Source organism: Crinia signifera, chromosome 5 (assembly GCF_055691185.1).
Source record: "Crinia signifera chromosome 5, ASM5569118v1, whole genome shotgun sequence".
Classification (NCBI taxonomy): Eukaryota; Metazoa; Chordata; class Amphibia; order Anura; family Myobatrachidae; genus Crinia; species Crinia signifera.
Genome location: NC_139221.1, coordinates 313805477 through 313820865, shown reverse-complemented (window position 1 = coordinate 313820865; position 15389 = coordinate 313805477). Strand labels below are relative to the sequence as shown.

At 44.3% G+C, this 15389-nt stretch overlaps 1 protein-coding gene across 3 annotated transcripts in view; it reads right to left on the bottom strand.

The window, feature by feature from the left end:
- The window catches only part of SLC9A3 (solute carrier family 9 member A3), a 66877-nt gene that overhangs the window by 14658 nt on the left and 36830 nt on the right, over positions 1-15389 (bottom strand). For all 3 annotated transcript variants that reach the window (XM_083186417.1, XM_083186415.1, XM_083186416.1), the window contains 5 exons: positions 10662-10864; positions 8464-8553; positions 7548-7618; positions 4031-4160; positions 1686-1801 (listed from right to left, as the gene is read on the bottom strand). In XM_083186417.1, coding sequence (XP_083042543.1) covers positions 1686-1801; positions 4031-4160; positions 7548-7618; positions 8464-8553; positions 10662-10864 — 610 coding nt within the window. The remainder of the gene's footprint in view (positions 1-1685; positions 1802-4030; positions 4161-7547; positions 7619-8463; positions 8554-10661; positions 10865-15389) is intronic.

Here is a 15389-nt window from a genome sequence, read left to right as displayed (position 1 = left end):
CACAAGGCTTAGACCATCTGCCCCTTATACTCTTTTTAGGTCAATGGGCTTTTTTGAGAAATGGAAAAGGATATCATAGTCAGGTTTGGGAATGGCCAAGTATTGGAATCATGGCGGTGTGGTACCTTCAAGAAGTAAGTTTACTCTAGGCATGGAGCAAGTCATACCACTTAAACTTCTCTAGGCACAGATTGGATACATACAGTTGAGCGACCGTTGGCATGCCGGCATTCGCAATATACCGAGGCCGGCATCGCGAAGGAGGGTAGCCCAACAGGGTTATACACAGCGGCAGATTAAAGAAGTCGACAGGAGATGTCGGTTAGGTTTGCCTATATTTCTTTAATCTGGCCCTTAGTCACACTTCCTGTGTGTGATAGCGGGTGTGACCATGGCTGCAGGGGCCACTCAACAGAACTAGTCCCCATCCTCCAGCATCCCCTCTTATTTGTCCCAAAACTACCTTTGGTTTCATGAAGTGTTGGGAGTATGGGCAGCAGGGGCAAGTGCCAGGCTGTGGGGAAGAGGGCTTTCGGGGCAACTGGAAACTCCCCCCCACCTGCATTTTCCTATGAGCAGGTACAATGAAACCACCTGTAAAACTACTACATCATACCATTAATAATGAAGGGCATACAATTAATTCATTAACTTGCCCTCTATATGAAAATAATACAGTTATAATACAAAATAATGATAGCCTGTATGTGATTTTCATGAGGCCTACTCACGGGGCAATTTCAGAGATTTTTCTAAGTGATCTAGTTACATCACTCCGTGTGTAGGGGCCATAGTGTCAGCAGTGTGCGGCCCCACGCCCGGTGATTAATATCCAGCATGCTGGATAAATCTAGTTAATCACCGGTCAGGGCCACTGGGAACACTGACCCTGACAGATCGCTCGGCACACAGCGCTGACACATCGCTGTACGCTGGGCAATCTTTCTGAGCGTTCTGAGCAGGGGTTAAAGTGAGGGGGAATGGGGTGAAACTGAGTTTCACCACCTCTAATGGTAGGGGGAACTGAGTTCCACCTCTACCACAGCCCTGAGCAGTAATTCCAACAGAAAAGCCTATCCCATCGGCTTCTTCTTCTGGCACGGCGTATGTGATGTCATACCGTCACTACCGCTGAAGTGAAGAAGAGCCACTAAGAGGAGCAGGCTCTGTGCTTGCTGAAGACAGGGTGAGAGGAGGCTGTAGAAACTCAGAGGTGGGGAAGCTGCTGGACACAGGGCATGTAAAAGGTGGCCATGCACCTACAGATTTATCTTCAGATCTGGCTGGTTGGAACAAAAATCTGGTAATATCTGAATGACAGTTTATCAATTTTCCAGCATTTCCAAGCAAATGGTCAACTGTCATTTGCTCTCATCCATAACCATGTTTTTGTTCCAACCAGCCATGAGTGGAGTTCCACCTCCTCTCCAGGACTACTTTAAGCCCTAGTTCTTCTGAGCATTCTATCATTGTTCAGAATGCTTCAGCAAATCTCCCCACGTCACGTGTAGGCCCCTTTAGGATCTTTCATATTAATAAAGAAGACGTACTACGATAAGCTCTTAGAAATAATATTTCTCATTCAAAAGAATTAAGCTCATAAAAGCATATAATAGATTAGTGTGCATGTAAATGAACAGGAAATATAAAAGTGAAGGAAAAGGAAATAAATGAATCCAACTTACAAGAAGTAGGAGACGGAGGGCTCGCTGACAGATGGACGCGGACTGCTGAAATCCACGTTGGCCATATTTTCCATGCTTGGCGAGCGGATAAAGGCCAGTGAGCCCCTGCGTTCTCCCTAGTGATAGAATACGGGAACACTGCACTTTTAGTAGCGTACTGTAAATTGACTTCAGTTGGGAAATCGTTATCTAACGTAAACAATTTTCATAATGATATTTTTCAAGTGCAGACCGTATAATTTTTATTATAGTCGACAACCGGCTTATTCTCTTCCTTTTCAAGCAAAATAGCAGCGATAATCAACTGTTCCGATCTTAATAAGCACACATTAAGAAATGAGAGTAAACGAGGTGTCATCGTAAAAATGATGATAACTATATTTATTTATTAGATCACAGGATCTTGAACTCGGTCGTCAGGACCCCAGCAGGTCATGTTTTCCAGGTCACCTGTAGATTTTTAAAACGGCATCTATTTATACAGGATGCCCCCCTGCGGCATATAGCATAGGCCTTGCTGCTGCGCCTATCTCTGAAAAAGACCCTGAGTCAGGCTGGGAACACACTAGAAGATATGTTGTTGGGGCTTGTGCACATTGTGTAATGTATAGACTCTACTGCACACCCCCGCCCGCTGACATCGGGGTCATCCCATCTGCTGTGCTGCATGGCCAATAGGGCGACCCAGCACCTGACATCTTGCGCCTGAATGTGGCCATGAAAGATATGGTGCACGATTGTGCATTATATCGCTGAGTGTGTGCGGCTGACCGGCAGTGTGTGCGGCTGACCGGCGGTGTGTGCGGCTGACCGGCGGTGCGTGCGGCTGACCGGCGGTGCGTGCGGCTGACCGGCGGTGCGTGCGGCTGACCGGCAGTGCGTGCGGCTGCGCAGCCAAGTGGCATTTGATGGGGTGGCAGGCATCACTGATCTGTTTGCTAGGCTGAGAGTATACGACCAGCGTTTTCACGGGAATGCCCATAAAACATTGGGCATTCCGCTAATGCCACCACCTGACTGTCACCCTTCCTCCCTTGCCCGTGTGAACTCCTTGGCGAGTGTCGCACAGGGGGTCTGCACAGGCGCAAACTCCCCACCATCAAAATCAGGGCCGAGTTCGGACCCGTAGGAACAGACCCGTTTCTCAGAACAATAGCGCAGGATACTCGCTGCCCACCTCCTGATTGTACAGCACAGTGTGCAAATACATTTCATAAAGCAACTCACAAAGGCCACCAATAAAATCTACTTGTGTCCCTTGTTAGTGGGCACATAACTTGTTTTACCACTTTGTACTTTTGTTTTAGTGTGTTCAGTGTTGTATAGCATATATAATTTTTTTTAACTGCAAAAGTACAAAACCACACTGCAAAGTATATGGGCCCTCATTCTGGTTGACTCGCAAAGCTGCGGATTTCGCAGCCTTGCGAGGCAACCAAATGCCTGGCTGGTTTGCATAAACATCCATTCGCAACTTGCGTGCTTGGTCGAAATCCTTCTCTGGCGACTTAGATTTGCGTCGCCCTTTTATGGGAAGAGGGCGGGGCAGCTGACATCACGGCTGCAATAACGCCCTTGAAACGCTGGGCATTCGCATGGGCGCTACCTGTGGCCCCGCCCCCCCCCACCTGCACTGCTACTTGCGAATGGGCCGGCAAATAATCAATTTGGCGCACCCGCTCGCACAAAGCGGCTGCACATGCGCATCAAAGTTTATGCGCATGCGCAGTTGCACAACATCGCTCCCATGTGCGAATGCGGAGGGGAGCAAACCAATACGAATTGGGACCATTGTGTATTGGTAAATGCATACTTTGCGCAAATACAACTGGTTTGTATAGATAAGCATATTCTGTCAATCAAAATAGTATTGGAAGGGGGGGGGGGGTGGGTGTTATTGCTGAGTACAAATGATATGCACTGGTTTATGCCTTGCAGCAGATGTAACCATAAAAAGTCAGGATTGCACGAATGAACTCAACTGTTATTCTCCTGCAAACAGATTTAAGCATTGTCCCGCATAGTTGTACCATCTGTATATACTATGGCTTTGTGGAGGGGAAATGAAGATACTGCATTCATTCTCAAATTCAGCTCTCAGGACCCCGGACACGCCATGTTTTCCAGGTGTTCTCCTCAATCAATCACAGGTGATATAATTAGCTCCACCTGCAAATCTTTTCAAATGTGTGAGTGAGTAATGAGTGCACCTGTGCAGCTGCCGGGTGACCTGAAAGGGTTGAGCTGTCCAGGGTGCTGAGGAACGAGTTTGAGAAGCTACGGAATAGATACATTTTATAAATGAGAGATAAATGATAAACACAACCATTCGTACGGTCACGTACCTCTGTCACATAACTGATAGCATCTTTCATGTTTAGCTCGTGGAAAACATTGAGAATTCGATCCTGTGTCTTTTGGGCTGATTTCCGCATAAATATTTTGCTGAGATATTTCGAGTCAATCTTTGAGATCCTGAGAGAATATACATAGTATTAAGATTTATATTGCCAAGAGGATGCACTCGTATTCGTAGAAACTAAACAATGTGTGAAGATACACTAAGCAACCAATCAGAATCTACTGCTTATTTATTTAGAACCTTCTAGGAAATAATAGATAGAATCTGATTGGTTGCCCGTAGCAACTTCACATCTTCAATAGAACTCTCATCTTTGCAAATGTACCCCTTGCGGGGGTATTCAATCCTGTTTCCGACTGTCAGGACGTTTCCAACAGTTGTATTCACGTCCGTTTTCGACCCGTTCCAACTATGACTCGACAGTCGGTATTCAATTTTCTGACTGTCGAGTGTCGGAATGGCCATGTTTTGTCGGAAGCAGCCGTTAAATTGTCGGAATCGTCTGTGAATTTGACAATTAGCAGACACTTCAGATTCGACTTAGACAAAAATGAATCTGAAAGCCTTCAATGCTGTGGGAAAAGGCATTATTGAATTGGGGAGTGTCGCTATCAAAGATTGAATACCCCTTATACCCCTATCCCATTGCATTACAGGTCTATAAAGCATAGACAAAGGTCATGCATTCTGTATAGGTAACACTGTTCTTTAGGTGTATGCTTGTAACCTTCAGCCACTAGGTGGCACAATTTCTGTATTCATTTCTGTTACTATTCTGTAGTCTCTATTCAATCTGCTTTCTCAGTTTCTACCAACTAAATAAATTAGAATTTTTTTTGTTCAATTTTATTCTCCAAGGATAAAATACATAGTTACATAGTTACATAGTAGGTGAGGCTGAATAAAGACTTGCGTCCATCTAGTTCACCCTATGTTTATATTAGCTTATCCCTTGTTGTATAGTATGTTCTGATATTTTAAAGACAGATTGGGGGAAATTTACTAAAGGAAATTTGTAAAAAAATAGGTGTATTTGTATCCAGAAATACACTTCTTTTTGACATTTACTATCCCGAAAATACGGCAATTCGTAGTCGTATTGATGTGCTATCAATACGAATACGAATTGCCTTATTTTCGGGATAGTAAATGTCAAAAAGAAATGTATTTCTGGATACAAATACACCTATTTTTTTTACAAATTTCCTTTAGTAAATTTCCCCCATTATGTTTGTTATTTGTACACATGGATGTTTTTAACCAATAAATGTTTATCCAACCTTATTTTAAACGTATTTATAGTGTCTGCCGACACCACTTCTCCAGGAAGAGAGTTCCACAGTTTGACTGCTCTGACTGTAAAGACATTTTTTCTTTTAAATAAACTCCTGCCCTCTCGTCCTAGATTTCTGTCTATCAGAAAAAACTTTAAAGAAATTTTAACAATCTAGCAAAAAGCATATAATCTAAGGGACATTTTATTTATTCATGCAGCTGCAAAAATTTATATTCAACAGGCTGCAAGAAATTCAGCTGCGGTAATTTCTAAAGCAATTCCTGCATCATTTTCTGTTGTCACTTGCTTCAGAGCCCCCTGGACAACCTTGGACACCCCCACCGCTCAATAAATAATTAAGCAATTGAAAGTCTTGCCCCAATAAATGTCATTATTGAGGTGCAAAAAAAAATAGCATCAAATTACCCCAAAATCAACTTTTTCTTTAGTTTCCGCACCCCAAATTTAATTACAATTTAAATGAAAAATATTGTTTATTTTATCACTTTTTTTTATATTTGTTTTGCAATAAAAGTGGCTTCAAATTACCCCAAAATCAAAAGTTTCTACTTTTCTGATTGAATTAAAACATTTTATTTTCCATTATTTTTTTTTACTTAGAACCTGAATCAGCGATTTGCAGCATTTTTAAATATCAAAATGTTTTTATTTAGGACAGTAATAAACTAGAGATGTGCAGTTTGGTTCTCCAGAAATCCGAATCCACTCTAATTTTGTAGATCCAAACCAAACCAAAGCCCAGTTGGGATCTTACAAGGAGATATGATCTGAACTGAGTCCCAGTTTAGATCTTTCCAGATTTTAGATCCAAATTTCGGGTCTTGGATTGCAAAAATTAGAATTAAAAAAGATTTTTAGCGGTAAGTGTCCTACGACCTTTTCATACCCCCACTATCCACGTCGGCGTGGCGAGCGCAGCGAGCCCCGCGAGGGGACGCGGACAGCTGTGAAGCCCGCGAGGGGACGCGTATACCTGTGAAGGTGTCCGCGTGCGCTCGCCACGCTTCAGGCTCGGTGGCTCGCTGCGCTCGCCACACTTTCTATTCTCAACTCCTCGCCGACGTGGATAGTGGGGGTATGAAAAGGTCGTAGGACGCGTACCGCCGCCCCTCCCGGGCTCGCTGCGCTCGCCACGCTTCGGGTTGACGTTGATTGTGGGGTGTAGCGTTAACAATTGGGGGGGCCATTTCACACTTCAGGGTGCCTATTTGGCATCTGTGGGCCATTTAACATTGTTCCCTATGGAAAATCGGGTCAATTGGGACATTGAACAGGAAAATCGGGTCAATTGGGACATTTAACATTGTTCCCTATGGGAAATCGCGGTCATCGCGTCGGTCACATCGCATGCGATGCGCCCTTCTAGGTAAAGAGTACCTTTTTAGCTCTTTTTATCAATTTTAATATTCTTTTACTGAACCAAATATATATATCTCATTAATGTTAGCAAAACAATTGTAACATGGTTGCAGGTTGCAGGTTTTTCTCAAAATGTTGATCAAAATTTTTCTTCAATTAAATAGTGCAGCAATCAGCAGCACGCCTAGATGCTGTAATTGAAAACTGGTCTAGTTATGTGGTCAATTGACTAAGGGGCCCATTTATCAAGTAATATTTGCAATCCATGCTGCGACCCCACCCTGCAGCACCGCCGGCCGCATCCCGCATAGGTTTCTATGGGGGATGCGAAACTGCCCGATGTATCAACATCAGGCAGCCCGGCTTCGCACCTCTGGGCTATCGCCATTCTGATATGGCGGTAGCCCATTGTAGTCTATGGCTACACATCGCACTGCCCGAGCAGCAGTGCGGTCAGCGGGGTCGCAGGGGGGTCAGCGCGTAACCGTGCATGCGCAGACCCCCCGGCTTCCGGCTACAGGCATCGCAGGGATGGGCTCTTTTCGGAGCCCTGTCCCTGCGCCTGCCAGATGATAATTCCTGGCGGTATTGCAGGGTACCACAATACGATGTACGGCGATGTCACCGCGCCGGCATCGCGTTCTAATGATAAATGCGCCCCTAAAGCTTTTCAAAATACACTTTAATAAATACTTTGTGACACTTACTCAAAATTATCAAAATTTCTTCCCGGATTGATAACCAATAACAATTATTAACTTTTTTTTGCTCAGTATACTGACAAAATGTAAGATCCTTTCTCATGGTTCAGTATTTGTCAAGCGTATTCTATATTCTTACTCACTTGTCTCTCATGTAGTTGTGTCCAATTTGTCCAGAGACATCTTCAATAGCCGAACAAATGTGATCGAATGCCTTGTGGAAAAATAATCACATTAGTAACTTTAAATCAAAGTTGTTTGCATTACTTTAACCCCTCTGCCACTGAGTCTCTCACTCTTGTTCTGAGCCATCATTTCTGGTTAGTCTCGATACCATCTCAATATCAGTAAATTGTTTATGCAGTGCTTACATACATTGTACCTTAGACCAGTGGTTCACAAACTGTTTTTTTTTTATCATGGTGCCCTAGCGATTTTTTATGTTATCCTTAGGTTCTATTAAGTGGTGATGGACAGGATTTACTTTTGATTGATCCCAAATTTTTTGATTGGCAGCTAAAAACACTAGTTTTAGCTTTTAAGAACACCATAAATAATTTGAATTGGTCCTGGATCACCAAACTAAGGCGCCCGGGCCCTGCAAGTAGCCTGAGGCACCCCAGAGTGCCATGGCACACCGTTTGGGAACCACTGCCCTTGACTGTAACATAGGTCAACATGGAAACCGTTTAAGTGGACCGCTTCGCTCGCCAAGCTTCGGGCTCTATTATATTCTCCGTCTATGCCCACTGGGATGGTAAAGTATGAACAAGTTGGTTTAAAAACAAAATCAGGAAAAAAAAAACTTTTTTCATGTCGAACGTTTGACCATGAGGACCTAATGACCACATCCTACAGTATGGTCAAATCCAAGAGGTGTGATTACGCCTACTCCAAATAAAGCTTGGAGAATACTAGGCGTGTCACTGCAAAAGGGGGCATTTGCCCAAGTCACCGGCTTATCCAGGCTGCTGCAGACCTGGCCCAGGTCATTACTACCCCCCACCCTTTCCCTCGGCACCCCTGCATAAACATGTACAAAGTGCAGCTCATACTTACTCTGCCATGAAGCTTTTCATTTAGCTTTCGATCTCGATGTTCACTCCTCTTCACTTTGAGCCATTGCACCAAAGGTTTAATAGTTAATCCCTGTTTAAAAGTGACAAAACAATTTATAGAATTTCTTTATTTTGTGATAGAGAATGAATACAAATGGGCAGAAAATATTATGCACTATTTGCAGACTCGGGGAAATCGAATTTGTGGAAATCAGGGATCATGTAAAAAAAAAAGGTGAAGAAAAATGAAGATGAAGACTTAAAGACTTAAGATGTTGGGGGGGGGGGGGCAGAATTTTTAAAGACTGGAGAGAAATCAAGTGGAAAGAGTCGAAGTACCAACTAATCAGCGTCTAACTGTAATTTTTAAAACATCACCGGTAAAATGACAGTTAGGGGCCGATTGGTTGGTACTTTATCACTCACCAAGTTTTGATAAATCTACCCCTGGCGAATCAGGAAATCAAAGAGAGCAGTAATTTGCTGTAGCAATACATAGCTTAAAGCAGACATTGGGCTCTATTTAGAGTTGACGTACGGGAATTATTTTTGGGTAATTCATGCATTTCTGTATTGTACAAGTGCACCAAAAATTCATCCATATCAAGATGTTTGCACAGATGGACAGATCTAAGCGGCGCACTAAGTTCTGTGCATGTGGTCTCTTTCCTAGATATACCTTTTAGGAGAAGTATCTGTTGACACCTGGTGCCTCCAAGACACCCCCATCTGAAAAAGTTGGTTTGGGAAAGGAGGCTTGACCTCACATTGGGGCCATTGCCATCATCAAAAGCCTGTAGCTTTGTGGGGGGAAGCCACTGATAACCTATCTCAGGTGGTGGTGGTGGTGGTGGTGGTGGGGGTGGGGGGGTGGGCTGCCTTTGAACTTAAGACTACAGCACTGCAGGATCCTCAGTGACTGGAGCCAATCGCTGCAGGTTAATGTCACACTGCAGCGCCTGCCTCTTTGCCATCTTCAGATCGCTCTGATTTCTGGACCCTGCTCTGGGAGGTTGGGGTTTCAGAAAGGGATTCTTTCGGAACCCACCACCCCTGTTTGGCTCCCTCTGCTGTAAGCTGGCTTTTTTGTGCAAATGTGTGAACCCAAGGTCACAGGTGTGCACTAGAAATGTTGAGTAAGACTCGGTGGTGCCAGATTTATGCACAACAACGTAGTGGTGACAGGAATCATGGGAAAGAGCTTCCAATCAGCCGTGCCCGCAACTGAGAAGTGTTGAATTGTCCCGCTGTTTAATTATCCACTGCTGCTACACACAACGGGTGAATAATGAAGTAACACTGCGTAAAAATGCTTAATAAATAGGCCCCATAGTAAGGTTGTAATTTTCTGCATATGGTATGAGCACCGCTGATTTCATCTAAAAATAAGTCTGGTTATATTCAGAATAAAATACTGCAGACATTTAGCAATATCGGTCAATGATCGGCATAGAATTTGCATTTTTTTTTTTGCAAAAAGTATAGGAACACATTTCCAATTGCGGGCGAAATTTAAAATATTGACAGCTAGAAAATCAGTCACAATAACTTCTAAACAAATTGCTGCAGCTTTAATTTTCTTAACCGGCAGGGCAGATCTAAAAAATGTGATCCTTATTTTACAGTAAAAATGTTGGAGACCCCCTTCAGAACCCTGTGCACAGAGCCCCTCCTGTGTAATTAGGTAATCGGAAGTTTTTAAATTTTTCTAATTGGTCCAATAATTACATGTCATTATTGGGGATAAAAAAAAAATCTTAAATTGCCCCAACATAAACGTTTTCATTTTTCTATGACACCCAAATATGATGAAAGTATTTATTTTAATTTAAAAGAATTGCCTTTAATATTTTTTTTCCATTATAAAATTACGGAAAAAATTATGTTTTTATCTACTTTTTTTTTTGCATTTTTAATTTAAGTGAAATTAATAAAATTCTTACTTAAAAAAAAATCACAAATTAACATTTTTAAACATCAAACTATTTTTCTTTGGGACATTAATAACTAGGGTATATAGGCTATTCCCTATTTTTAGGCAATTTCCTAAAGGGTTTTGTCGAATAAAATTTGCGCACAATTTTTTTCAATAAAATATTAAGAGAGCAGGTATAATTTTTTTTTGTTTAACCAAACTTACGCAACCAATTGGATGTGCCTGTAAGCGGGAAATGTGGTTAGTCCAACAGTTTGACATACCTGAAATATGACTGTAAAATACACAACAATTATTGTTGTGCTGACAAACAAATTCCTCGCTTTTACTTTGTTCCCATCTAGTAAAGCGACTAACGCGAAGGCAACAGCTCCCCGCAGTCCGCCATAGGACATCACAACTTGATCTATTATTTCCAGCTGTACCATTCTATAACGATTTAAAATCCATGTTTGCACCACAACACCTAAGAGAAAGAACAACATAAATTGTCAGATTATATCATTCAAAATATGAGCTCAAGATTTGCGTGATTCCTCACATTAGCTGTACGGAATCGTCATAGGGTGGTAAATTTGGCTTCTGCGTCTATGGGCAAATAGAGCCCACTTGCATCCTAACTTGTGCATTGTGGGGACTAAATTTCAGAATAGAAAATAGATTCATTATAGATTTCACACAATATGGATGAACTGAACACCAAATTGAACATGCGGACACATAAAGGGACTAAAAAAGCCTATGAGGCCGAGCTTAATAAATCTGCCCCCGAGGGGCAGATTTAAGCTTATTAAGATCGGTGAAGTGATAAAGTGTCTGGTTTTTATCACCGGCCAATCAGTTCCTAACTGTGAAGTTACGGGCTTGGTTTGAAAAATGACAGGTAGGAACTGATTGGTCGGTGATAAAAACCAGACACTTTATCACTTCACCGAGCTTAATAACTCTGCCCCCTCATCACTAGCAACCCTACTGAATCCTTCTCTGTTTGAGAAGTACTAGAACATTAGTTAAGTAAACATACTCAGAAAAGTGACTGTACACATTAATCATCCAAATGATGTTATGAACACCCCACGAAGTGCCGCCCTAGTCACAATTGTTATGTAGAAGTGAATTAAGCGTCTGGTGGCATCTAGATTGGATTTCAATGGGTAAATAAAGGGAAAGTTTGCTGCAGACTGCGTTCTCTTTACTAACCTAATTATGCAAACTAACAGCAATGACTACATAGGAAATGTTCATATGAAAAAAACCCATATAAGATATATTGCTTTGTAAACGACCGTTTCACGTTTTAGTCTCTATTGACTTTTTTGTGGATTTACACAGGTCATAATAGAATCAGTACTTACCACTTTTATTTGAGTTGGCAACAATATATAATGAGATTATGAAACAATCATAATACTTTGACCTAAAGACTAGTACAAGGTTAACTTGTGCAGCTTAACGTCATAAATACCTGCAGCATTCTCTAACCTAAACGGTTTCTTGTCAATGGTATCAGGATGGAGGGTGGACAACAAAAACGTCAAAACTCACTGACACCATAAGGTTGATAGGGTTCGGCACCAGGGGCGATGGTTAGAGTTAGGCGCCAGGGGGATGGTTAGGATTAGGCACCAGTGGGATGGTTAGGATTAAGCACCAGGGGGATGGTTAGGCACAAGCGGCGATGGTTAGAATTAGGTGCCAGGGGGACGGTTAGGATTAGGCACCAGGGGGGATGGTTAGAGTTAGGCACCAGGGGGATGGTTAGGGTTAGGCACCATGGAGGATGGTTAGGGTTAGACACCAGGGGGATGGTTAGGGTTAGGCACCAGGGGGGATGGTTAGGCACCATGGAGGATGGTTAGGGTTAGACACCAGGGGGATGGTTAGGGTTAGGCACCAGGGGGGATGGTTAGGCACCATGGAGGATGGTTAGGGTTAGACACCAGGGGGATGGTTAGGGTTAGGCACCAAGGGGGATGGTTAGGCACCATGGAGGATGGTTAGGGTTAGACACCAGGGGGATGGTTAGGATTAGGCACCAGGGGGGATGGTTAGGGTTAGACACCAGGGGGATGGTTAGGGTTAGGCACCAGGGGGATGGTTAGGGTTAGGCACCAAAGGGGACAGTTAGGGTTCGGCACCAGGGGCGATGGTTAGAGTTAGGCGCCAGGGGGACGGTTAGGATTAGGCACCAGTGGGATGGTTAGGATTAGGCACCAGGGGGAAGGTTAGAATTAGGCTATGGGAAATTATATTTAGGATTAGTCACCAGGGAGACAGTTAGGGTTAGGCACCAAGGGGACTGTTATCATTGGCTGTGGTAAAGTATTGTTAGGGTTAGGGACCAGTGGGATGATTATGACTAGGCACAAGAGGGATGGTTAAGGTTGGCCACCAGGGGTAAGGTTAGGGTTAGACACCAGGGGATTGTTAGGGTTAGGCACCAGGGGGATGGTTAAAGTTAGGCACCAGGGGGATGGCTAAGGTTAGGCAACAGGGGGACAGTTAGGATTAGGCACCAGGGGGATGGTTAGGATTAGGCACTAGGGGGAAGGTTAGGGTTAGGCACCAGGGGGACTGTTAGTATTGGCTGTCTTAAAGTATTGTTAGGGTTAGGGACCAGTGGGATGGTTGTAAGTAGGCACAAGTGGGATGGTTAGGGTTGGGGGCACCAGGAGGTTTTTTAGGGTAGGCTATAAGAAAGGACAGTTAGGAAATAGGCACAGTGGGGGACAGTTACGGTTAGGTCCCAGTGGAATGGTCAGATGGTCAGTAGCGGGCGCTGTCTTAACAGCATTGCAGGCCCTGAGCAATGCAATTTACTGGGTCCCCTACACTCCCGTTCATGAACACCAATTGGTCTATAGGGGGAAACCAGCTTGGACTGTGCCCATGTATTTGGATTGTCTGGATGACTTGGGTCCCAATGCGTGGAGTTGCCAGATTCAGAATAATGGACATCATGGGCGTTTTAACAAAGGACCCATGTTCAGCCTTCATTGCGGGCCCTCTCCTCTCTGGCAATAGACTGGCATTATGCCGGCACTTGTTCCAGGGAACATCTCCAGTGCACATGCAAAAGCACTTGGAAACAAGCGTGGTGGCCATTTTCCAAGTGATTTTTGTCTGCAGTGCAGGGATGCCACCACTGGACTCCAGAGGGGTAAGTATAATATAATTGGGTGTGGTGTTGGCCAGTGTGCACGGCACAGCTTGCACCCATTATAGAAATGCCTATGAGGGACATATTGGATTTCAGACCAGGTAATTATCATTTCTTATTGTTTCGATCTTTCGCAATAAATACATTGCCCGAATGTAATATTTATCCATCCAGTTGAGGTTGAGGCCCCTAGGTAGTTGAAATTATCTACTAATACGATTTAAATTTTACCAACCAACAGTCTGATTTGAAAGCTGTAATGTGAATTTGTTGTGTGTTTTATGTACTTTAAGTTGTTAATGGGATCATTACATCAATACAGTATTTTCTCTATAGAGTCTACAATATAAAGTTTCTTTATTTTGAGTTGATTCACTTTTTTCTATCTTTTGCAAACAATATAATAAAGCATGATTATCATTTCTTTGAAGATCAAATCAATGGGGGTGTGAAATTGCAGAGCCCTGCGATCAGATAACTTCCCATTGGCAATGCAAAATCAGCCCATGCAAGCCTGCGAATGATTTCCCCGACTTGTGTGTAACTCTGACCCTTCCACAAGTCTGCTATAGATACAGGCTGATTGAGGCCGGAGCTGATGTCATATACCCTCAGAACCGCCGACAGGGGGGTGCTGTGGTTACAGCTGTCCCGGGCCCCGGCCTCTGGAAGGGCCCGGGCAGCTCATTTTACCCACAGCAACCCTCCACTGTGTTCTGCCTGCACTGCGCTCAGTCCTCAGCAGGTCCCGAAGCACAGCCTGGCTTCTTCAATGCAGAAAGCCGGCAGCCAATTAAAATGCTGCCCAGTCTTTTGAGCTAATCAGAGCCCGTGTACTGTTAGCCAATAAGAGCGGCTGCCGGTACACGAGCTCTGACTGGCTTACCCACCGGTGCTGCATAATTGGCCACAGGTGTCCTGCACTGAAGAAGCCAGGCTGTGCTTCGGGACCTACTGAGTTGGGCGGTAACTGAAGGGGGGGATTGGGGTCTGTGGCAGGGGGCCCATGGGGCCCAGACTGGAAATCAGTCCTGGGCCCCAAAATTCCTGGTGGCAGCCCTGTATACCCTCCCTGACAACGCTTGGGCAAGCCTGCACTCTTCCTGACACTCAAGTCAATCAAACTACAGAGTTATGAAAAAATTGGTGATATTTGTTGCTTCGATAAAGGTTTGGCTTGCGAAGACGCACAACAACAATCAGGACTGAATGATCCCCCATATTATTTTGATCTGTTGTTGCTGGGCCCCTAAAAGGTGTGGGGCCCATGGGCCGCTGCCTACTCTGCCTATTTGGTAATGCGGCACTGTATTTATCACATGTAGGGACAGGGGCTCCAGAAAACGAGCCTTTAACAAAAGCAGTAATTACACTTCTCCTTTGAGTTCTGTACATATGTGGAGACCATTAATGGTGATTAGTCCGATCCAGGCTCGGACTAGCCCAGCGGGGGACCGGTGATTTTTGACCACGCCCTCTTTTTTAGGTGGGTGGGTTCCAACCCTGCCGAAAAGGTTTATCCCCCGGTCCTCCGCCGGGGCAGCCCAGGCAGGCCCCCAGTGCCCATCCCATCTGAACCAATGGACTTCTGCAGTGGCAGGTGGTGACTTACAGCTGCACTTGTTACCCCACTGCTCTCTCCCTGCTTACTGTGTGCCGTCGCTGCTGCTGTGCTGATCAGGGCTGCCTGTCACAATGTCGGACATGTGTAAGCTGCTACTAGAAAACGATGTGCAGATGGTGCTAGTCTGCAGAGTCACCACACAGCTGGGAGCCTGGACGCTGAGACTAGGAGCGGGGGCAGAGGCTCCTCTCCGGGCCCGGACGCCGG